This window comes from Microcaecilia unicolor, chromosome 7 (assembly GCF_901765095.1).
Source record: "Microcaecilia unicolor chromosome 7, aMicUni1.1, whole genome shotgun sequence".
NCBI lineage: Eukaryota > Metazoa > Chordata > Amphibia > Gymnophiona > Siphonopidae > Microcaecilia > Microcaecilia unicolor.
The window spans coordinates 252,264,220-252,287,891 of record NC_044037.1 but is presented as its reverse complement, the minus strand read 5'-3'; the positions used below and the strand labels follow the sequence as shown (position 1 = coordinate 252,287,891).

Genomic DNA, 23,672 nt, shown 5'->3' with positions numbered 1-23,672 from the left:
TTGGGCATCCCCGACCGTATTATCGAAACGAAAGATGGACTCCCATCTTGTTTCGATAATACGGGATGCCCCGCCCCTTCATGGGGACGTCCTCAGAGATGGGCGTCCCCGTTCGAAAATGCTCCTATGCTATTGCAGAATTTAGGCCCATGGGCGTAGATGTAGGTGCATGCATTTACACCAGCTTTTCACTGGTGCAAATGGATGTGCCTAGATTTAGGTGTGTCTAGAATACACCTAGGTGCTTCTATCGGACGCACCTAAATTTAATATACCATATATATAATCTAGCCCTTTGTGCCTAACTTTGGGCATGAGCATTTAGGCCTGCCAAATGCTGGTGCCTAGCTGATGACAGTTAAATGCTCAAATGCAGCTATTCTATATCATTTCGCCTAATTTCCAGGAATGCCCCTCCCATGGCCACACCTCCTTTGGAGTTACGTGCTATGAAATTTAGATGTGCATGTTATAGAATAGAGTGTAGGGCAGATCTGCACATAATTCCTAATTACTGCCAATTAAGTACTTGTTAATATCAATAATTGATTGTTGGCACCTAGTCCATGCCAAAGGTTGCTTGCTCAACTTTGGGTAACCTATACAGAATCTGGCAGATAAGGTTCTTTTTGACTGGAAAAAGACCGTCACAAAAAGAATACAGTTAAACATAAAATACAGGAAAGAAAAGCACAGATACGTGAAGTTTTAAATAATGTGCAAGTTAAAAGTGTTTCACAACAGAATTAGAACCAGGGGCGTAGCCAGACTTCGGCAGGAGGGGGGTCCAGAGCCCGAGGTGAGGGGGCATATTTTAGCCCCCGCAGCACTGCCGCCAACCCCCCCTGCCATTGCCGACCCTGCCGCCACCAACAACTTTGCCCCCCACCGCTGGCCCTCTCGACCCCCCCTCCCGCCACCAACCCGCCGTCGCCTGCCTTTGCTGGCGGGGGACCCCAACCCCCGCCAGACAAGGTCCTCTTCTTCCTGCGCAAGGCTTCCTTCTGTTTCTGACGTCCTGCACGTTTGGCGGCGGGAGGGGTGGGGTCGAGAGGGTCGTCGGCAGGGGGGTCCAGGGCCAAATCTACGGGGGCCCAGGTCCCCCCTGGCCCCACGTAGCTACGCCACTGATTAGAACTGACATAAACAAAGACATAGTGTTAGTAATTGCATGATCACATGAATACATGCTTTACACAGAAGGTTAGGCAATAATGACCACACGAGGAAGGATTATTCTAACTGGTAACAAGAATAAAATACAAAGTGGATGCTACCTCGCTTGCTATTTTGGTTGCATATTTGACATGTAATAGTGATGGTGTAGTCTCCAAACCAGCAAGGTTTTTGCCTTTAATGTACTCTTCAAAGTCTTTCTTATATTCTTTCTAAAAGGAACAGGAGAGAAAAATAAAATACTCAATGCATGTAACTCTAAACAAAGTGTATAACTAGCACACAAAAAATATTGAGGCTTATATTCAGCAGCTCAGCTGCCTTGTAAAAATAAGCAGACAACGTATCCATGTATATATAAATGGAACACACTGCCTGGTCAGCTTCGTCACTGTGGTAGTTCTGCACAGTTTAAAAAATGTTTGAAGACCCAATTATTTTTGACAACATTTTTTGACCATATATGGGGACATGTACTCTTGTGATATTATGATGAGAAGTTATTACTGTTTATTTTAATACGTATTGCATCTATTTTTCTTTTGTCTATTTTATTATGACTTTTTAAAATGGAAACCACCAAGTTATACAGTGGTGGAAATAAGTATTTGATCCCTTGCTGATTTTGTAAGTTTGCCCACTGACAAAGACATGAGCAGCCCATAATTGAAGGGTAGGTTATTGGTAACAGTGAGAGATAGCACATCACAAATTAAATCCGGAAAATCACATTGTGGAAAGTATATGAATTTATTTGCATTCTGCAGAGGGAAATAAGTATTTGATCCCCCACCAACCAGTAAGAGATCTGGCCCCTACAGACCAGGTAGATGCTCCAAATCAACTCGTTACCTGCATGACAGACAGCTGTCGGCAATGGTCACCTGTATGAAAGACACCTGTCCACAGACTCAGTGAATCAGTCAGACTCTAACCTCTACAAAATGGCCAAGAGCAAGGAGCTGTCTAAGGATGTCAGGGACAAGATCATACACCTGCACAAGGCTGGAATGGGCTACAAAACCATCAGTAAGACGCTGGGCGAGAAGGAGACAACTGTTGGTGCCATAGTAAGAAAATGGAAGAAGTACAAAATGACTGTCAATCGACAAAGATCTGGGGCTCCACGCAAAATCTCACCTCGTGGGGTATCCTTGATCATGAGGAAGGTTAGAAATCAGCCTACAACTACAAGGGGGGAACTTGTCAATGATCTCAAGGCAGCTGGGACCACTGTCACCACGAAAACCATTGGTAACACATTACGACATAACGGATTGCAATCCTGCAGTGCCCGCAAGGTCCCCCTGCTCCGGAAGGCACATGTGACGGCCCGTCTGAAGTTTGCCAGTGAACACCTGGATGATGCCGAGAGTGATTGGGAGAAGGTGCTGTGGTCAGATGAGACAAAATTGAGCTCTTTGGCATGAACTCAACACGCCGTGTTTGGAGGAAGAGAAATGCTGCCTATGACCCAAAGAACACCGTCCCCACTGTCAAGCATGGAGGTGGAAATGTTATGTTTTGGGGTGTTTCTCTGCTAAGGGCACAGGACTACTTCACCGCATCAATGGGAGAATGGATGGGGCCATGTACCGTACAATTCTGAGTGACAACCTCCTTCCCTCCGCCAGGGCCTTAAAAATGGGTCGTGGCTGGGTCTTCCAGCACGACAATGACCCAAAACATACAGCCAAGGCAACAAAGGAGTGACTCAGGAAGAAGCACATTAGGGTCATGGAGTGGCCTAGCCAGTCACCAGACCTTAATCCCATTGAAAACTTATGGAGGGAGCTGAAGCTGCGAGTTGCCAAGCGACAGCCCAGAACTCTTAATGATTTAGAGATGATCTGCAAAGAGGAGTGGACCAAAATTCCTCCTGACATGTGTGCAAACCTCATCATCAACTACAGAAGACGTCTGACCGCTGTGCTTGCCAACAAGGGTTTTGCCACCAAGTATTAGGTCTTGTTTGCCAGAGGGATTAAATACTTATTTCCCTCTGCAGAATGCAAATAAATTCATATACTTTCCACAATGTGATTTTCCGGATTTAATTTGTGATGTGCTATCTCTCACTGTTACCAATAACCTACCCTTCAATTATGGGCTGCTCATGTCTTTGTCAGTGGGCAAACTTACAAAATCAGCAAGGGATCAAATACTTATTTCCACCACTGTAGGCACTTGCTTACCCCCTCTTATCCTAGGTGCCCTGTTACAGAATTACTCTCAGTATGTATCTTTCTAACACAATATATGAAATGCAGACCACATTATCTGTGAGACTTTACTCATTAGCATATTTAAATGTTGATCTTACCTCACTCTGCATTTGCTGTGCCTCCTTGGCAGTAACATATGTTGGTGTTTCAAAATCCAGCATGGCTTTTCCTCTCTCTTTCTCATACCTCTCCCTGTATTTCACCTGTTAATGATCATGCAAGACACAGGAAACAGAATGATTATATGGCCTATGGGCTCTGACAGAAGAATATCAACTGTGCTAGATGTTAAATAAAGTACATATATAGACCTTATTTACTATATAATGAAACAGAGTAGGTTGTTGTAAGCTTGAAAATAACATTAGGTCTATATGGAAGACCTAGTTCATTTGTGCAGGTAAGATGCAAGTATAGTCATGAGTTCCTGCATCTCAACACACCCAGGATTCTTCTAGCCATTCTTTATGAAATGACGGTTGCATAGGAAGTAAACTGGCCAATTACAGCCAGTGAACTAAAAGAGATCTACAGGGATAGGCCTTTCAAAGTCCTGCCTTCAGGTACTATTCTTTGATTCGTACAGGAAACCAGATGGGAACTGAAAACAAAGAAATCAAGACACAGGACAGAAACTGAGGACATGATAAAATATGCACACTTCTGCTCATATGGAGCTATGGGACACACAATAAAAGCATTTTATCTTAGTGATTGCCTGAATGCATAATACCCTGGCATCATTTCAATCATACAGATACTTGTTTCATTGCGAGAAGAAATAAATAATTACTTGCTCTATAGTAAACAAACAGCATATAAAAAAACAATTATATTCCTTCTCACTAAGCTGTGATATGTTTTGCTGAAGGACAAGAAGAATCAAAATGCACTGGAGCTCATAAAATGCTGAATGTTGTCTCTAACTGGCAAGGTTAGAGCAGTCCAGGAGTGGAGTTTGGGCTACTTAGCTGGTTAGCGTGATATTCAGTCCTCTAACTGGCTAAGTAGGTGGATATAGTTAGGACAGCAAAAAGGTCTGAATATTGTCCAGTGCCTGGTTAACTTCCATGTTCCTGCACTAACCCGGAGGAGTAGCCTAGCGGTTAGTGCAGCGGGCTTCGGTCATGGGGAACTGGGATCAATTCCCGCTGCAGCTCCTTGTGACAATGGGTAAAGTCACTTAACCCTCTGTTGCCCCAGATAGATCGCTTTGGATGTGGTTGCAAAAACTGTAGAAAAGCGGTATACCAGAGGCTGGACATGTCCCAGCATTGACTATCCAGGGTTAATTTAGCCCATGGCTATGAGTAGCATACAAGCTATTTACCGCCATGGGCTACATATCAGGCCCAGACACATATCTTTAGTACCACTAATCCATATATGCAGAATTGCTGAATAAACATACTAAGCAGTGACTGCACCAGCACTACATGTTTAGGTTCAGTTTTGCTATTTGGGAGTCCTAAACAATATGGAAATCTTATCCATTTAGCAGCTGAATATCACTGCTAAATGGATAATTTCTGGTGCTGTCGCCACCTTAACCCTTGTTATACAAATACAATCTGGGCATGTAGAGATATAAATACCCCAATTTTATCCAGATAATTTTTAAAAATAACCAGATAGGAACGTTAAGAGTTTGTCATCTGCTTGTCAATGCCTAACTTGCTTTTAATATTGGGCCAATAGCACATATGTAGGTCATGATGATAAGTCAAAAATTGTTGAAGATGATAGTTGGGTCTTTTATTTAGGTGATATTCACAATTTTTAGGAAACAAAAAATATTAGGATCTTCTTAGTAATAATGTTATGTAGAAAATGTTATACACTATAGCATTTACATGTGGATATCAAATAAACTTTGAAACCCTACTTTTAGAAAGGTGAATTTATGGCAAGGAGGTGTGGCTTGGGTGAGACCAGGACGAGACCACAACATACACACGTATTCCCCATTTCAGAAGGGGAATACACATCTATGATCACTGAGATCAATGTTGGGATTTAAAGCTGCTCTCAGGTGTGCTCGTTCTAGGCAGTACTCAACAGGAGGGAGTAGGGAAGATTGCCCCCTTAATTCCCCAGTGTTCTTTCCACCTTCCCAAAATCAATAATGTCATATGATTGTGGGCTCTGCACTTAATTGGGAGCATTTAGATGTGTAAGTTTCCAAAATGGCAGACATACTGTCTGTGTGTCAACTTAAGACATGTATGTTGCCTGCTTGCTCTGTTGACGTTTTCAATGTTGACAATTGTAAAATAGCTGCCCCTTCTGCATGTAGGTGCAGGCTCTATGTCGACAAATCATTTTCTAAAATACTACTTGAATTGAACTCATCCTGACTTGGATCCCAAATAGGTCTGTACTTATAATAATGTGAAAGTATAAATCATAGTAAACTTACTTGACTCTGCAGTTCTGTCGCCTCCTTTACGTGAAGTTGCTCAAGTGTATCTGGTACCACATGGTAGTGACCCTTACTCTTCTGAAACTCCTTCTTGTACTGGTACTGAAGGGAAGGGCCAAGAACCACCTCAATAAAAGCCTAATAATATCGCCTCACTACGCCCAGCCAATCAAAAAGACTCAGGTTATGTATAAAAAAGGACAAAAAAAAATGAAACAAAATAAAAAGCATATTTCTAAAATGCTACAAAGATACGTTTTTCCTCTTAGACCAATGGGTAAAATGTATTAAGAAAAAAAATTTGAAAAAAAAAGACAAAATAGATAAATCAATACATCATTTCTTGGTATTCTCTGAACCATTTTGACAAATGTTGATTTCTTCAAACAGCACTACTATAGTATATGCTGTAGTGGAAATAATAATAATAAAAAAAGCTTTAGTTACAAAAACAAAAATGAAAAAGAGGAAAACTGGTACTGGTTAGTGAGGCATGAGCATAGGTGGGGAGGCAGGAATTAAGGAGGTTAGTGGATCTGACACATTCATTGATTCCCATGGTAGAAAGAGACTGTTTCTACAGAGCTTGGTTGTGTTAATGCTGCTACTTTGATAAGGCAAAATATCAGTAGGTGGGAGAGAACTGATCACTACCAGGTGATGTTCTAGACATTATTAAAAGAGCAAAGTGTTACAGGGCCATTAGCAGAGGTAAGGACAAAGAGGCAGCAATAAGAAATTTACACCATATTGGTTAATTAGGAGCTTACGTCACTGGCGAGCTTGCTGGTACTTGTGATATGATGCATATTAAGGGATTCAGACATGTCTGTCACTGGTTTGTGGATCTTCTTTAGATTTTCTGCCTTATATTTCACCTGCAAGCAAGAAGGATCAAAGATGTACCACTATGAAATGCCATTAAAGGATAAAAGGTATTACAGACTTTTCAAAGAAAGGTTCAAGTTGTACACATTATTTCACAGTCTGTAAACTTACATCACTAGCAAGTGTGTGAGCATCTTTTAGGGTCTGGTAGATCTTGCTCTCCTTCAGGTTGTAATCTGGCCTATTACCCTTGTTCTTGGTAAATTTTTCTTTGTATTTCACCTGATTTGAGAGATAAACATCACAATTATTTGCAGGTACTCCATAGATATTTCTGATCCCAGTACCAATCGTGGGGCCAGGTCAGAGGCACCTTGTTACTGGCAAAGGATTTTGTTTTTTTGTTTTTGCTTTTTTTCTGCAAAAGCTACATGAACTGCTGTACATTTGAAAAGATTATGTGAAGCTTAAGATATTTCAAAGAGCACCCAATTATGAATCAAAAAGAAAATGACTGAAAAAGTTTGCAAGCCATCATTCGATATTTTCAATACTCTATCCCCCTGAATTCTATGAAAGTCGCTAAAAATTGTGCATGAAAATTTGGGCATATGCCCAATTTCATTGACTAATGAGCTAATTGGCGCCAATAATTGGTTTGTTAACAAGCAGTAAGTATATTCAAATTAAATCTAATTAGTGCCAATAAGCAGTTATTTTTATCGCTACCCAGCTCCAAACATTCCTTATCCCATTTCTTATCTCTTCCTTAAAGGGTACTAGATCTTGGATCCATCAGATAATCATGTCACCACCATTCAGGCTATATTATGAGCCAGGCACTTTGTTATGGTGGGCATGTATTCGTCATTGATCCACAATTTTAATATTTTCAATATTCAAAATTTCCTTCATTAACTTAATTTTTCAATATATTATAATCAAACTTGCACTTAGCTTAGGTGAAGTTTTGTTATTTCGCTATGTTTTTTTCTTTTTTTCTTTTTATTCTTAAAAAGATTAGTTCATCTCGGAGACCTCATCTGATCCGACATGAAATCATGTTTCACAATAAATGCTGTATCAAGGTACGTCTCCTCTCAGAAGCTGGAAACATATCCGTTGCTCAGTCTGTCTCCAGAGACAGAGACAGACTGAGCAATGGATATGTTTCCAGCTTCTGAGAGGAGACGTACCTTGATAAGCATTTATTGTGAGACATGATTTCATGTTGGATCAGATGAGGTCTCCGAGATGAACTAATCTTTTTAAGAATAAAAAGAAAAAAAGAAAAAAACATAGCGAAATAACAAAACGTCACCTAAGCTAAGTGCAAGTTTGATTATAATATATTGAAAAATTAAGTTAATGAAGGAAATTTTGAATATTGAAAATATTAAAATCACTTATATAAGAATATTTCAACAGAAAAGACTTTCAAGATAATTGGTGAAGTTCAGTTTTAAACTATTTTATAGCATAAATACATTGTCTTCTTACCTGGCTAGTTAATTTGGACACTTCCTTGGCTAATTCAATATCTGGTCGGTCAAGTATCGTTATACCATGACCTGCTTCTCCACGTGCTCTTTTCTTATACTGAAGCTAAATAGAAAAGTACAGTACAATAAATAAAAATACTACTAAAAATATTTGTTAACATATAATTTTAAGATCACAGTCGTATACCAAAGTGTTGATTTTTCAATACAATGGACTGCAAAAGAGCTGGAAGACAAGCTTTGAAATGACTCAGTATTATGGCCACAATTCAGTATGTTTAACAATTATTGGATAAGGTTTATATAAAAAGCATAATTAGCTCAATGTTCAAAGGGATTTATACATTTAGAAGGGAATTCTATAAATGGCACTGAAGCTTGGGTGCCAAATAAATTCAATGCTTTAGGGCGCACACTTTATATAGGATGGTGTTTAGCACAGATCTTTAGCCTAACATTTGGGACTTACCCTGCTAAAACCTGGCGTAAATGCAGGCGCTCAAGTTAGACGCATTAAGGCAATATTCTGTAATTTTGTACGCAACTTTTGGAACACCCATGACACACCCCTGACCGTGCCCCCTTTTCAGATACACGATATGAGAGTTAGGTGTCGAGCCTTCTAGTGCACAGTCAGTTGCGTGTGCAAATTCTAATTGATGTCAATTAATTGCAATAAAAAGTTGATAGCACCCAATTATTGCTAGTTAAGGGCTCGTTAATCAATTGTGCCAAATTTCAGCACTATATATAGAATCTGGGGGAGAGAGGTTAACTTTTTGAAGAGTTTTCCAAGTGTATTTGCCTGTATATGCATGTGAATAACTTTTTATATAATTATCCAGCACACACAAGTATGCACAATGGCAAGAATACACGTACTGTACATGACTCTGGCATAGACCGGGTCAGGGAAGTGGGTAGAGCTCAAATGGATTCATATTTTACATATTTTTTTTACAAAATGCACATATATATTTTCACAGCTACCAGCTGGTGTAAATTTTACTTGTGATTTTTGTAGCTCTTGTGAGTACCCCATAAGACTCGTCCAAAAAGTAATGAGGGTCTTCTTCTACAGTAAGTCCCATGAGCAGCCCCAGTCAGACTCCTTATTGTACTCAGACTGGACTTAGTGAGTCTCTGCCTGCCTCTGCTCAGTGGAACCATGTCCATGCCCCAAAGTGCACCAAAGTACATCCCTGGAGCTGATCCGCAGTTGGTGCAATTGCCCTTGATGCCTGAGCAGATTGCATCATCTGTGCCAGCTCCTCCCTAAACATGGCTTGGAACAGCTCATTGAAGGAAGGCATCAGCAAAGGCTGGAGAGATGGGAGAGAGACAGCCTGAGAAGGCACAAGTGCCAAACCAGAAGTGGGAACCTGGCTGCTCAGAGACTTGAGCACTGGCACCTCTACACAAAGAAAAGGAGAGCTCCTCCTGGTGCTGGTGATGCCTTGGATATCCCAGCACCATGCGTCAATGAGGTCCGATTCTTATGTTTCTTGGGCTTCCACAGTGCACAGCATAGCGGCCCTTCAGTGCCTACAAGGATGACATTGAACCTGTATGCTCCTTTGGTGTAGGGTCCAATACTGAATGGTCCCAGGGCCTACTTTCAGTACCCAATGGTGAGAGAGGTGAAGACCTCCTTGATGCTGCTGCAATCCTAGTGGTAGTCAAACTCTTAGTAGCCATCGAGGTCAATGCTTCCAGTGCTAATGTTGATGGATTGGTCTTCAAGGAGCCAAAAAGTCTCTACTGCTGGATCTGCTGCACTCTCTGTATCCTCAACTTTTGAAGCCATTGGTGGTCTTCTTGGACATCGAGAAAAGAATCACAACCAAATTAAACTCCTCAATTGTGAACTGTAAAAAGGGGCAGCATTCAAATGAGGTTGGTGCTCCGGCCTAATCAGGCCTAGCAACTCGCAAAAAAAAAATAAAGAAAGAAAGAAAGAAACTTGAAGAGCTGAAAACACTACAAAAATTAAAAGGTAACAGAATCAAATAAAGAGGAAAGAATAATAATCATGAAAGGGACTAAAATACTCACATAGGAAGCACTGAGAGGAGAACATGATGAAGCATCCTCCCTCCTCTATGGAAAAACAAAGACTGAGGGACCCCCGCTTGCACGTTGGGCAGGAGGGCAATAGCACATGCTCGGTGGAGCTCTGCTAGAAAATTCTACATTAATCTCGGTAGTCAGCATCCGCATCTGGTTCTGTCTGATAATGTTACCCGGCTGTGACAATACAACTGGCCTGCTTGTTCTCAGAGAAATAAATGTTTTGTATTTTATCACAAGCTGCTGTCACTACATTCCTGAGGGAGCTCAGGACATAGTACATTTCTTGCTCCAGTAGTACTGCTGCAGAAATTACAGTAGATTAATGCAGTAGCTTAAACCTTCATGTGTTGATGGTGCTCATTTTCAAAGCAGATGGATATCGCAAAATGGCAAAAAAATGTCCATCTGCCAAAACGTCTAAATCATGATTCTCGAAAGAAAGAATTTGGATATCCTATACTGCAGTTTGTCCAAATATAAAAGGAGCATGTTATAGGTATGTTTAAGGTGAGACTAGGAAGGGCCCAAATTTAGGACGTCCAAGAGGGAGGGCCCAAATTTAGGACGTCCAAGAGTGATGATCAATTGGGAAGAAATGTTCATGTGGATGAATGCAATGTCTGCTTAGAAATGTAAGTATGCTCCATTGCTCGATCATTTGAAATACTGAACTTTCTAAAGCTGCATGGTATCTTTGAGGGGTAAATCACGCAGAACTACTTTGTTTCTCTGTCTCTATCCATTGGTTGACAGACTGGTCTGATAGGACTAAAGGAAAGAAAACAATCAAATTTCTCCATGTTTCAAAAATGTTCCAGCTGGCTTCTAAACATTTCAAGTCACTGCCACCACTGAATATTGACCCAAATGTATATAAATTCTCACCTCACTAGATAACTTGGCAACTTGGGTTGCTTTCTGGATATCAGGTCGATCTGCTATAGATGTGTGATAATGTTGTTTATCTTTGGCATCTTTTTTGTAAGCAACCTAGAGAGAGAAAAAAAATCAAAAGTATAATAAATGTCCTGTCCTTAATGAAGACTCCTGTCTACTAAGAACTATTAGATGTTTAATGTGGAATTTAGTGCACACTTTCAGCATGTGCTAATTCCTGCATTAAACAGCTAATGTGAAAAATGTCATTTTTGAGGCAAGGAATAAGAAGGGACTGTGCCTGACAGTTAATGTACAGGTCATTAAGATATGTCAACTGTTAATTCAGTAGATAATATAGATCAGTAAACACCATCATAAGAGGTATAGCTAACTATATTGCATGCCATCTGCTGTGCAGTTAAGACAGGGCAGCAATTTTTTTTTACTGCGTTAACATCCCAAAAATGCTGAGAACACCTCCAACAGTAAACTGCAAAGTTCTGCATTTACTGTTAATTTTGTCAATAACCTTGCAGTGAATGCAAAACTTTAGTACACTTTGGGCTAGATTCCATATATCACACCTAAAAAAAAAATTGATGCCCCCCAAAAATATATACCTAGGCATATTCTATAGAGTACACTTAAATTTAGGCATACTTTTTAGTATATGTCTAAATTTCTGCATGGTTTGTAGAATACACTGAGCGTCCATCTGCACAACTAAATTTAGTTGCGGGCAGTTACGCCAAGTAAAACTTGGTGTAAGTGTTGACACCTTAATGAGGTGCGGACCAGGTGTATTCTATAATAAAGTGCTTAGATTTTAGAAATGCCCATGACCCACCCATTCCACACCCATGGCCATGCCCCTTTTTCAACTATGCGACTTAGAATTTACGTGAATCACTTTACAGAATACGCTTAGACAGTTGTGCATGTAAATTCTAATTAAAGCTAATTAGTGTCAATAATTACTTGCTAATTGGCAATTGTCAGTGCCGATTGGCTAATTAACTAATTAAATTGCACATGCAAATCCAGAACATGACCGGATTTGCGCACACAACTTGTCACACTACATAGAATCCGGCTGTTTTTGCTCCTCTTGCTAAGCTGCGCTAAGCACTAGGACATTTACCGCAGCTTAAAAGGGTTTACTTCAGGATGTGTTGAGACATTCCACGGTAAGTTCTGAATGTGCATGCGTAAACCATGCACTAAAAATATTTAAAAAAATTTTCTGGGAGGGGGCATGTCTTGGGGCAGAGAATGGGTATTTCTGCGCTAATCAGTTAGCACATTTATAAATGACCATGCGCTAATAAGCACAGGATTAGCAAGTGAGCCCTTACCACTTACAAAATAGGTGGCGGTAAGGGCTCACATGCTAATTTCTGGTAAATTAGTGCATGGCCACTAATTCAGAAAATGGAAATTTGGCCATTTTCCAGCTGCAGTAAAAACATCCTTAGACTGTGGGGAAAAACCTGCATAAGGGCATGCTAAGGCCACATTCTACCACTGCTTTGCAAAAGGACTGCTTTGTAAACTGGAGCTCAAATAATCTACAAGCACTTTTGTTAACTAGAGAGGATTAGCATTAAAAAGTGTATTTCTAATGGCTTACTTAAAAATAACCGTGAGAACAGAATGCTACTGTACCTATGTAGCTCAAACAATGACTAAAGTTCAAAATAATGTAATCAGGGCTTAATTTGCATACAACAGGAACAACTGGAGAAGAGGGGCCATATTAGGGGATAGAGTGATTGTTTTCTGCTCTGCTCCAAGCTCACCTGCTTCCCTCCTCTTCTCTGCAGGCTGCCTGGAAGGGAGAGGCTGGAGCTGTACACCCCTATCCTCTGAAGCCTGAAAAGATAAGTGGTGGAACTGTTTCCAGGCCGTTCCACCCACAATTAAGCCCTGAATGTAATCTTATTGCTGAAACATTTGATGTAAGAAAAATCTACTGAAGTAATGTTAATAAGTGCAAGAAGGAAGCTTACATTACTCTGGCACTTTGCTACATCAATGGCGTGTTTCACTTCTGGTGGTTCTGTCATAATAGAGTAATTAGACTTGCCCTTCTCCTTCTCAAACTTCTTCTTATAATTTTTCTAATTAAAGCAAAGAAACAGAAAGTTATATAGCACCTTTGAAATCTAAATCAGGATTTACATATCTTTCCAATAGCTGTCATTGAGTATCAAAGGTCCCTTATGAGCAATAATCATTAGCATTGAGCTCAACAACTTCGCTGCAATTACAGTGATAACTAGATGTTAATAGTTAACACTGCATTCTTATTTTTATTAAATTTTCCATATTAACAATCACATTCAAAGTAAAAACAAGAAAAAGGGGAAACAGAAAATATAACCAGAAAGAAAGACAAATAGGGCCAAATAGGAAAATAAGAAAAGGAAATTAAAGCTAAACACATTAGAAGACATCAATGGAAAGGAACTGGAGCAGCTGGCCCTAACAGGGCACACTAGCCATATGAAGATACACCCAAGATCTTCATTTATTCTTCTGAATTGAAAAACTTCAAAAGTTGTTTGGATCAAACAAGCAAAAAAAAGGGATTTGCTCTCAAGGAAAATCAAGGGAATTTCAGCATAAATGTAGCCCCCAGTGCTAGGACCAAAAAGTCTTGGTGTCTTTTCTATTTGGCCTAGACAAATCAGAAAATACATGAACTGAAGATCCAAAAAAACAAATTGTTCATATGTCTGAAGCATAATTGTAAGACAATATTTCTGTCAGGCTCAAGCACAAAAGCAGCCACCAAGGTAGTCCCTGTACATGAACATTTTCAAAGACGACTCAAGAAAATCTGTTTGTTTCAAACTCATTGAAAGTTCCATTTTGACCTCCTCCACTCACAGATATACTGCGTTCAAACCAGTATGATTTTGCTGCTATACCCAATAGCTTCATCACATATTTCTAAACCGTAACTATTGGTGAAATCAATGGGACTTATGAAAGTTGAGGAATCTTGAATTGTTCCTCCTTATCTGATTTTCCAGATATTCCAGCTTCTGAATCATACTATTCCAAGGCTTCTGTCTGCGTGTTAACTATCCCAGTAGTAGTAGAAATATTATCAAAAGCTTTGCCAATTACTGATAAAAAAAACCCAATTTCAAACCTTAGATAGAATCACAGAGTGACTCCAACATTATCACAGCATGCTTCCATAATCCCCGCAAATCCAAATGGGAAGTGTCTCTTCCCACCAATGGGACTGGAAAACTCACTACTTGTTACAGATGCCTCTTCCACCTCAGTCTGCATAAGAGGGAAAGATGCTGCTGGAAGCTGCTTCAGTGAAGCTCTACGGGTACGGGAAGGATCCAACATAGTACCTGAAGACTGCTCCTGCAAACCACGGCAAGCACTTTTGGGTCACAGGGGAACTGCTCTATTCTCGGGGTTCAGAGATACAGGAAATCTGTGCATTCCCTTGGTTGCCAAATCCTGGTTTACTTTTACCCAGTGTTCTGCTGTCTTATGTTTGGGGCCCTTTCTTTGGAACTCTTGCCTGCTGCCCTTTGACTGAATTGTCATTTCAGAAATTTAAGGCCAGGTTAAAGACTCTCTTCTTTGATTTAGCCTTTCAGGGTTACCTTGGTTGCACGTTAATGGAGTGTTTCAGCCAGCATTCCCAGCTTTGCGTAGCCCTTCGTTTGCTCTCCTGTTCTATTTTACAATAATGGAATTCTTTTATTTATTTATTTGTTGCATTTGTATCCCACATTATCCCACCTTTTTCCAGGCTCAATTTGGTGCTTTGGATTCTAAATTGCTTTAGTGCCTTTTTTTGCTTTAAAAGCATTATAACAAATAATTGAATAAACATAACCATAAACACACCCTGTCAGCATAGCGATCTGTTGAACCTCCCTTGGAGACAGCCAAAACACCAGACCATTCTAGCATGGATCAACTGAAAGTCCTCCAATGTCATCTGTCACATCATCAGGGTTTGCCCGGGCTCAAGAGGAAAAGTCTGTGTCTTCCCCTTCCTCTTCCCTATGCCAAACCACTGAGGACAGCAGGTACCAGTGGTAAGAGCACTGTTCCCTTTGGAGCTCAGAACCATCCATCTCAACGTGCAGCCATCTTGGCACTTCTCTAACAAAAACCATTATCATTGCATTCTGACAGTCATATCTGGATGTTAATGGTCCTCATTGGCTCTTAGTCAATTAGGCATTAATATTTATTATATGCTTTGGCATTAATTGTCATCATTCTACTCTAATAACTATCACTGGGATTTAACATTCACCAGTGGATATTCATAGTTATCAAGTTTCATAGTGGATATTCATAGTTATCAATTTATTAAATGTTTGCTACGTCAACCTATGGGAGCTGTCACTAGGTTCAATGTACGATCAAGAGAACATGGAAGTCCAAAGGGCAAAATTCAGCTAGCCAAACTGAAGTCAAAGAAACATCTGTAGATACTAGGGGTGAGTTTGCCAGTCACATTGGTGGGAAGAGACACTTCCAGTTTGGATTTGCAGGAGTTACAGAAGCCTGATGTGGTGACATTCGAATCACTCTGGAATGTTATCCATGGTTTGAATTCTTCTTTTGCATTAGTGATTGGCAAAGCTTTTGATAATATTTCTGTATATTTCCCTAGAGATGGGATGTTAGATAATGACCAGTAACTTTCCAGCTTGCCCTGGTCAGGGTAATTCTTTTTTTAACAGAGAATGCACCACTATCCTTTTTAATGCCAGCAAATTAGCCAGAGCCAAAGGTTTTAGCAAAAATGAATGAAGTTCAAAAAGTTTTGCAACTTCAAATGAAGTACAGCAGTCAGTCTCTGTGGGACAAAGTCAAATTTCTTCTAAGCCACATCAAATGTCTGCTATCACACAATGAGAAAAAGTGAATTCTCCAGATATCTGGCTCAAGATTTTGTGGGAAAAGATGCTTAATCTTAAAACAAAGAATGAAGATATCATTTAAATTACTATTTCTATACTACAATAAGTTAGCTAGTATTGTAATGTGTATAATTTAAAGTCATTTACCTCACTAAGGATCTTGGTCACCTCTTTGACATGAGCTGTTTGCTGCGTCTCTGGCAGGGTGGTGAACGAAGGAAACGGAAGCAGCTTTTTACCTTCCTTTTTGTATTTCGTCTGATGGAAATATAAAATTCATTTTAGGAAGCAATATGCCAGTGACTTCATCAATTTTTTTCATGCAGTACAGTGGGTCTAGCGTTAACCAGAACACTTCATTTCCTGTTCAAATCCGCTAACTAAACATGCAAGACATTAATTACAATATTTCCTGCCCCTTTGCTCCCACATCTAGAAATGCCAAAGTTGAAACCTCATTTTACTGGAGCTTTTCTAGAGAGATGGGTACCAGTGAATGTAGAGAAAGAGTAAGCAGAGTGGGAGGGGCATATAAAGGAGAATAGGTAGGGCAGGGGGTGTAAATGAAAACAAAGTGGGACAGTGCATATAGAGGAGACCAGAGTGGGAGGGGGCATACAGTTTACTGTTAATCTAACCACTCAATTTTATCTGTCCCTTTTTTCTTCCCATCTTGTCCTAACTACACATGTCTAAACTTCTGCCTTTTACGAAGTTTAATTTCTGTGTTATGTTTCTGTTTCATGAATGTTCTCCTGTGGTTAAATACACAAGACGTATCCTCAAAGTGATTTTTTTAATCGTCAAAATTTGAACAGTCATTCCATACCAATGTGCACATGAAAAAAAATATCACTATTTCACTTATCTGTCAAAAAGCTGCATACTCCACAGCTAAAAGTCCAATTTTTGGAACGCTATCCTTCAAAAGTTCATTCATTGCTGCACCAAATGTATATTCCTGACAAAGGATTAAGGTCCTTTTTGTTTCACTAGGTTGCATCAGGAGGAGGAATGAAACTGCAAATCTACCTGTGAAGTTTGTTTTAGCATGCTATTTGAATTTAGATGTCTATCATGCATAGACCTTTAAGTTCTGATTTTATAAGGCAAGGATATGAATTACTAAAACTGAATAATGTCCAAATGGCATGGGGGTATGGTCTGGGTGTATTTTAGATGGGACTAGGGCAAGCCCAAGAAATAGATGTTTTATTCCTCATTTCAGAAGGAGAATAAATGTCTATGTCCCAAAAAATGGACTTAGGGATTCAGACCTGCTACCCCATGCATCCAGATTTTAGAAAAGTACTGCTATTGAGCAGTTCCCCCCACTAGAGGGTTAGGGGAGGTCACTTTCTTAATTTCACAGTGGTTGATGCCCCCTCCAGAAGCGAAACTGCAAACTGGCAAGGGATATTGGGTTCTGTGCCAGCTTTGGGAGAAATAGATGTCTATGAGGGTCTTTTACTAAAGATTTGCTCGACTTATCTGCAGCAGGGCCCATAGGAATAAAATAGACAAGGCTGCAGATAACTCAAGCTAATCTTTAGTAAAAGACCCCCTGTGTTTCTAAAATGGCTGACATTACTGTTTATGTTCTAGCATATAAACATGGACATTCATATGCTGCCCATTAATATTTAGACATTTATTTTTCTAAAATGGATGTTCATGCTGCATGTCACAAGCACACAAAGGTCCATTTTACCACGTATTTCTGAGATACTAGCAGAACATCAGAGTACAAACTACACTAGCTATCAGTACCTTCCAGGGTTAAATTAAAACTCTATGTTTGATTTTCAAGGTCCTACACAATGGGCCAGAGTACTTAAAGAATAAGTTAGCCTTTACACACCTCTGAGACCTTTAAGGTCCTCTCAAGGGGCATCACTATCTGTCCCCTCATCAAAAGAAATTGTATAATGTGATATCCAACAGTAAGCCTTCTTAGGAGTAGCCCCAAACACTCTGCAAGTTACTCCCAGAGGGGCTACATCTAACTCGAGACTACCTCTACTCCAGGAAGCAGGTGAATGCCTGGCTCTTCTCCCAAGCCTTTAATACATAAGGTGACAGACTATACACCACTCTGCACCCGAACCAGCTTTCTACACACACTGTAACTTAGATCACTTCCTTATATCTTGTTTAACTGTGCAAAGAAGTTGCCTAGAGTTTAGCCACCCGTCTATCCCAATTTACTCTGTACTACCCGTCTTGTCCCCATCTATATATCTGCCCTTGGCCCCTCGGCTACATGGAAACCTGTGTTGTAGAAAAGCATTTGCATCATATTTATGTCATTTGAATGATTTAATATTTGCTTATTAGATATTTCATTAGTATTATCCTGGCACTGTATTATAGGTATACCTCTGCTATTTGAATTTCAGCACTGTTAAATGTGTATATTTTTGATACTGTGAGGAAAATGTCACCAAGAAGGTGGAGGTACGCTAGGATCCTATGCAAGGAAACGCACACAGCAGGGAGTAGGAAGGGAAGGCTCCTCCAAGGTTTGATTTACAATATACGTCTTCCCCGGTTTCTTGGAGGAGCCTTCCCTTCCTACACCCTGCTGTGTGTATTTTTGATACTGTTTCATGGTATTCCTATTTAATTTGCTGTTCTCAAATTTACCTCATTTATTGTATTCATGTTTATATTTGGCCATTTTATTTTTACTATTGTTATGCTGTTAACATAACTGTACATTTTATGCTAAACTGTACCTGCTATAGGGTGAATCTCTTCATAAAGGCAGTTAATATATCCCAGGAAATAAATTAAATAAATAAATAAACATTCTTTTCTAAGACGTTACTTTTGCTATTACTCTGAATGCTATTTTATGACTTCTGTGATCAAGTATTGACTGCTTTGAATGCTGCTGCTTCAAATGTCTGAACTCTTGTACCGAGGGAACAATCTTCAAACCCTGCAGACGTGCCCAGAAACTTTGCGACTGCTTCACCTTACATGACCTCTTTCACCGTGACTCGTAGTATGTGTGCCGCAAAACGTATTGTAAGACTGGGCAATTTTCACCGTTGGAGATTCACCTTTGAAAACTGCCATCTTAGATATTATGAAAGGTAACCATTAAAAATAGCAATTTGTATTTATATACCATAATACGTTTTATCTACACAGAAACTCAATGCATTTTTTGACAATATTTTGAAAACACCCACCTTCCTTCCATCAAATATTACAGTATTATTTTATTACCTCAGATGCAAGAGAGCTGGCAGATTTAGCATGGATTATCTGAGGTGTGTCTGGAACAGCCTCAAAGGCTCCCCGATAAGTTCCCTTGTCATAGCGTTCTTTGTACTTCACCTAGAAAAGAATATGAGGCACTGGGTTAAATACACTTGTAAAGGCCTCGTCTACAGTATTCATACAGCCTTCTTTCAATATGAGTTTTACCCAGCATTGTATTCCATTTCTCTTGGCTTCTAATGAAAAAGCTCAGGGTATATACCCCCCTCCCCGATATTCAGCGCTATTTAACCAGCCAGGAGCAGCTCCTGGCCGTTAAATAGCGCTTAACCAGCTATCTGCGAATATTCGGTGGGAGATAGCTGGTTATCTCCTGCTGAGTATTCCCAGTCAGTGCTTAGTGGCTAACTGGTTATATTGAGCAATAAAACTGGCTATCTGCTAATATTCAGCACATCGCCAGCTAAGTTTGGCGGCCAAATTAGGCCACCGAAAAAGCAGGGCCTATGTTTGGCCAGTTTAAACTTAACCAGCCAGTGCTGAATATTGGCTTGGCCAGTTAAGTTTAAACTGGCTAAAAATAAACCGGATATTCAATGCCGGTCACTGGAAATGGCCCAGTATTGAATATTCGGGCCTGACATCGACTGCTGGAGTTAGCCAGACTGATTCCCACGGTCTGAATATCGGCCCCATAGTTTTTAATTGCACAGTAATGGGATAATTCTAAAGGAGCTGCCTGCTTTTAAGTGGCAGGACAGTGCATAAATGGTGGTATTTTAGTCATTTAAATGTGTACATGGCCTCTTATGGAATACCGGTGAGTAGAAACGTTATGTATTATTATAGTGACTATTTTCCTGTTGGGCATGTGAGTTTTGGGCAGAGCATGGTCAGTCACACATGTATGTGCACAAATTGTGGAATCCTGTAATTTTTGCTCATTTGTGCATACATCTAAGCACAGGCATTTACACCAGCTATAAGGTCTAAATAGTTGCACCTAGATATAAATGCATTTTCTGTTGCTTGCTCCAGTATTGTTTAAAGATAAGTAGGTGCCTGCTTATCTTTATAGAACAGGATTAAAATAGGTGCCCTATAACAGAATTGCTATTTATGTGAGTCAAAATGGCTTTTTCTTTGTCAGAAAGTGATGACACCATTTATACTAAGAGGTGCAACGCTACGTAAACCTACAGTAACACTGGAAACTTGGTCATGATCACTGACCTTGGGTGAAAGGGAATGTTTAAAGGGATGTGGATTTGATATATCATCTTTCTGTGGTATAATCAAAGCGGTTTACATTTATTATGTAAACATATGCAGGTAAAAGACAACCTTTTGTTAAGGACTAGGATCTTCAGCTACGTATCTTAAGGTGAAGGCCACCACTATGGCATCCAGCAAATAATTTTTGGTTTTGTCATCCCAGTGGGAGTCAGTGCAAGAATACCATTGCTTTCAGGGACTCATTGTTATCCACATCAGGGATCCTTCTCTTATACTGGACTATGGTTACCATATGGCTCCAGAAAAAGGAGGACAGATTGAGCCAGTCTCCAGATTGGGTTTTACTTCCATTGCGTTCAATGGAAGCAAAACCTGGACTGGATCAATGTGTCCTCCTTTTTCTTGAAACAACAAAAAGAGCGGAAGAAAAACCAAAACAGACCAGAAAAAACATACAGAGTAAGAGCACCAATGGAGTTTATTAAGACCCTTTTTCTTGAGCCATATGGTAACCCTATACTGGACCACCAGGGGTGGATTACCCTTTTGGGCATGCTACTCTGAACCAGCTGCCAATGATGCCATGAAGAGAGAGAGGCTCACTATGATTTACTTGAATGTGATTTGTTTACTGGCTGTCTGCTGCAGCACATAATATTGGCAGGCTGTTGGTTTATGAATCTGTGCTGTTTTCTACCTCTTCAGAGCTCCCCCATCATTGTGTTGCTGCTGCATTATATGGCTGTATGTAGGTCCACTTATACAGCTGCATGATGTGCTTCATTAAAGCAGAGCCTATTGCACAACATGCAGGAGCCAGACAACGAACAGATTATATGGTGACCCAATGCTACATAGGCTGCTATTTAAAAAAAAAAAATCCTCTTGGTCACCACGTTGCTTCCATCCACCCCTCAGCCCAGCCTCTTGAAATGAACATACACTTGCACAGTGCATGTGTTCAGTTTTTCTCAGGTACCTATATGCACTATATAATGGTGTGTTAACTTAGTATAAGTGCTGTGACTGCTTATTTTTTTTTATATAAATCTGGCTTTCCTCATCTGTTGTGGGTCTGACATTTTTTTTCATCTCATCTGTGCATATACAAGTAGATTCTGTATAGTTACCCAAAGTTAGGTGCCAGGATGATCCACTCTAAGGGCTAGATTCTATATATGGCACCAAAAAATTGGTACCAAAATAAGAGCTATTCTAAAAGTCATGCAAATGTAAGCACCTATATTAGGTGCATATCCCTGTTATTCTATGTCCCCATTTCGTCCATCACCCTTCCATTTCTGGATCTCCTTTTTCAGATCGCACATAAATTTTAGGTGTGGATCCTGCACCTAAATTTACACATGTAAATACCAATTAAATCTAATTAATGCCAATACTTGCTTGTTAAAAAGTCAATTATTGGTGCACGCAAAATAGGCGCACATCCAAATTTGTGCAAGCAATTTTTGGTGACATTTATAGAATTAGAGGGTAGGCGCAAATTCTATAAAGGCCATTCACGTAGAATGGCCTGTGAAGAAACAGTGTTTTAAGCCTGTAAAATGTATTGGATATTTTCCTGCATTATGTTCTGAAGTGTATTTCTCCTATTTGGCCAGCAGGTGGTGTTTATTTGCTGTAAAGCTGTTATAGAGAACTGAGTGTTTTTTCTTTAGTTGGACACAGGAAGTAAGAAGCAGTATATATTTGAAATCTTGTTGACTGAGCACTGATTGGCCTAGAGTTTGAAATTACCCAGCAGTTATTGCTGGTTGTTGCTTCAGTCTTAGCCCGGGAGGAAGAGAAACAGATCTCTTTGCTGAGGCTCGGTGAATTATATGTCCTGACCTTCCTAGGTACTGTTTAGACAGTATACAGAGGTTTAGTGTTATAATTGATCCATATTTCAGTTACCTAATATTGTTTGCTATTTGTACTACTTCGTTCCACTGTTCAATATTTTTAAAGAGAATAAACATAATTGTTTGTTCGCCTGTTTGTCTGAACTGATGAAGAATCCTGGTGGTTTGTGTGTGTTGGGTCTGTGAGTGCTTTCTGGGAACTGTGGGACCACTGGGAGTGTGGCTCCAGTAACCTAGAAATCACTGGGAATAATTGGAGAGCGGGATACTCGCCCAGTGACAGTTGTGACCCAGTTGGTGGGAGGAGGGTGCTAGTGTACACACGAGTGGCAGGTGCAGGTGGACCTGAGCTGTGCTGGGGATAGACCCTCTAAGTGGTTGCAGAGTAAGTCCAGGAAGGTAGCTAGGCATTTTGTGACATGGCCTTTATAGAATACTATAAACACTGCCAAACACTGGTGTAAATGCTCATGCCCAACTACTGTTGGTTAGGCGAGGAAATAGAAGTATTCTATAACTCCATGCCTAACTCCTGGGAATGCACCTGACCTGTTCATGCTTCTTCCTTGGCTACGCCCCCTTTGGAGTTGTATGTGAGATAAATATGATGCGCAGGTTATAGAACAGGTGTGGATCACAGATTCACAAGTAACCAGTAATTGGTAGCTCTTATAAAGGTCAATTAATGATTGTTCAAAATTGCACGCCAAACTTTGGGTAACCTATACAGAATCTGTGCGATGTTAATGTTTTGGTAAATAGCACAACTTACTTCACTGATCATATCACCTAATGCACTTGTAAATATATTTATTTTGTCTCAGCTGTTTCACCTTTATGTATTTAGGTTCTAGCTCATGCTGGCTGTGAAGTAATTGATTTTTCCTGCACATTTGAGGCCCCTTCTATGTAGCCCTGGCATTAGGATATTTCTGTACTTGATAGACATAGGTCACATTTCTCTTTAATAACTAGCAAAAGCATATACTTATCCAGTCAGTAAGCATTGCTATTGTACAATGACTGGGAATTCCTCTTCCCCAGGACCTGTAAATGCTGCTTTTATAACATCCCCATATCTCCTGCAAAATACTCACATCGCTATTCATTTCTGCATTCTTTAGCGCCAATACGGTGTTCTTATCATCAGTGACAGACAGCTTGCATCCCTTGAGGAACTCTCTGTCCAGCTTGTACTCGTACTGAAAGAAAAGAGAACAAATTTACCCACAAATCAATAAAATCCATAGAGAAGGAAATTTTAAACAACGAACGCAAAAGAAGCAAAGACTAATATATATATATATATATATATATAT

General features: G+C 39.9%; 1 protein-coding gene across 1 annotated transcript in view; it reads right to left on the bottom strand.

The window, feature by feature from the left end:
• Nucleotides 1–23,672, bottom strand: part of NEB (nebulin) — a 424,680-nt gene that overhangs the window by 63,283 nt on the left and 337,725 nt on the right. The window contains 11 exon segments of the mRNA XM_030209286.1: nucleotides 1,278–1,388; nucleotides 3,500–3,604; nucleotides 5,821–5,925; nucleotides 6,594–6,701; nucleotides 6,823–6,933; nucleotides 8,152–8,256; nucleotides 11,112–11,216; nucleotides 13,115–13,225; nucleotides 16,169–16,279; nucleotides 19,259–19,369; nucleotides 23,451–23,555. Of these exon segments, the coding sequence (XP_030065146.1) occupies nucleotides 1,278–1,388; nucleotides 3,500–3,604; nucleotides 5,821–5,925; nucleotides 6,594–6,701; nucleotides 6,823–6,933; nucleotides 8,152–8,256; nucleotides 11,112–11,216; nucleotides 13,115–13,225; nucleotides 16,169–16,279; nucleotides 19,259–19,369; nucleotides 23,451–23,555 (1,188 nt within the window).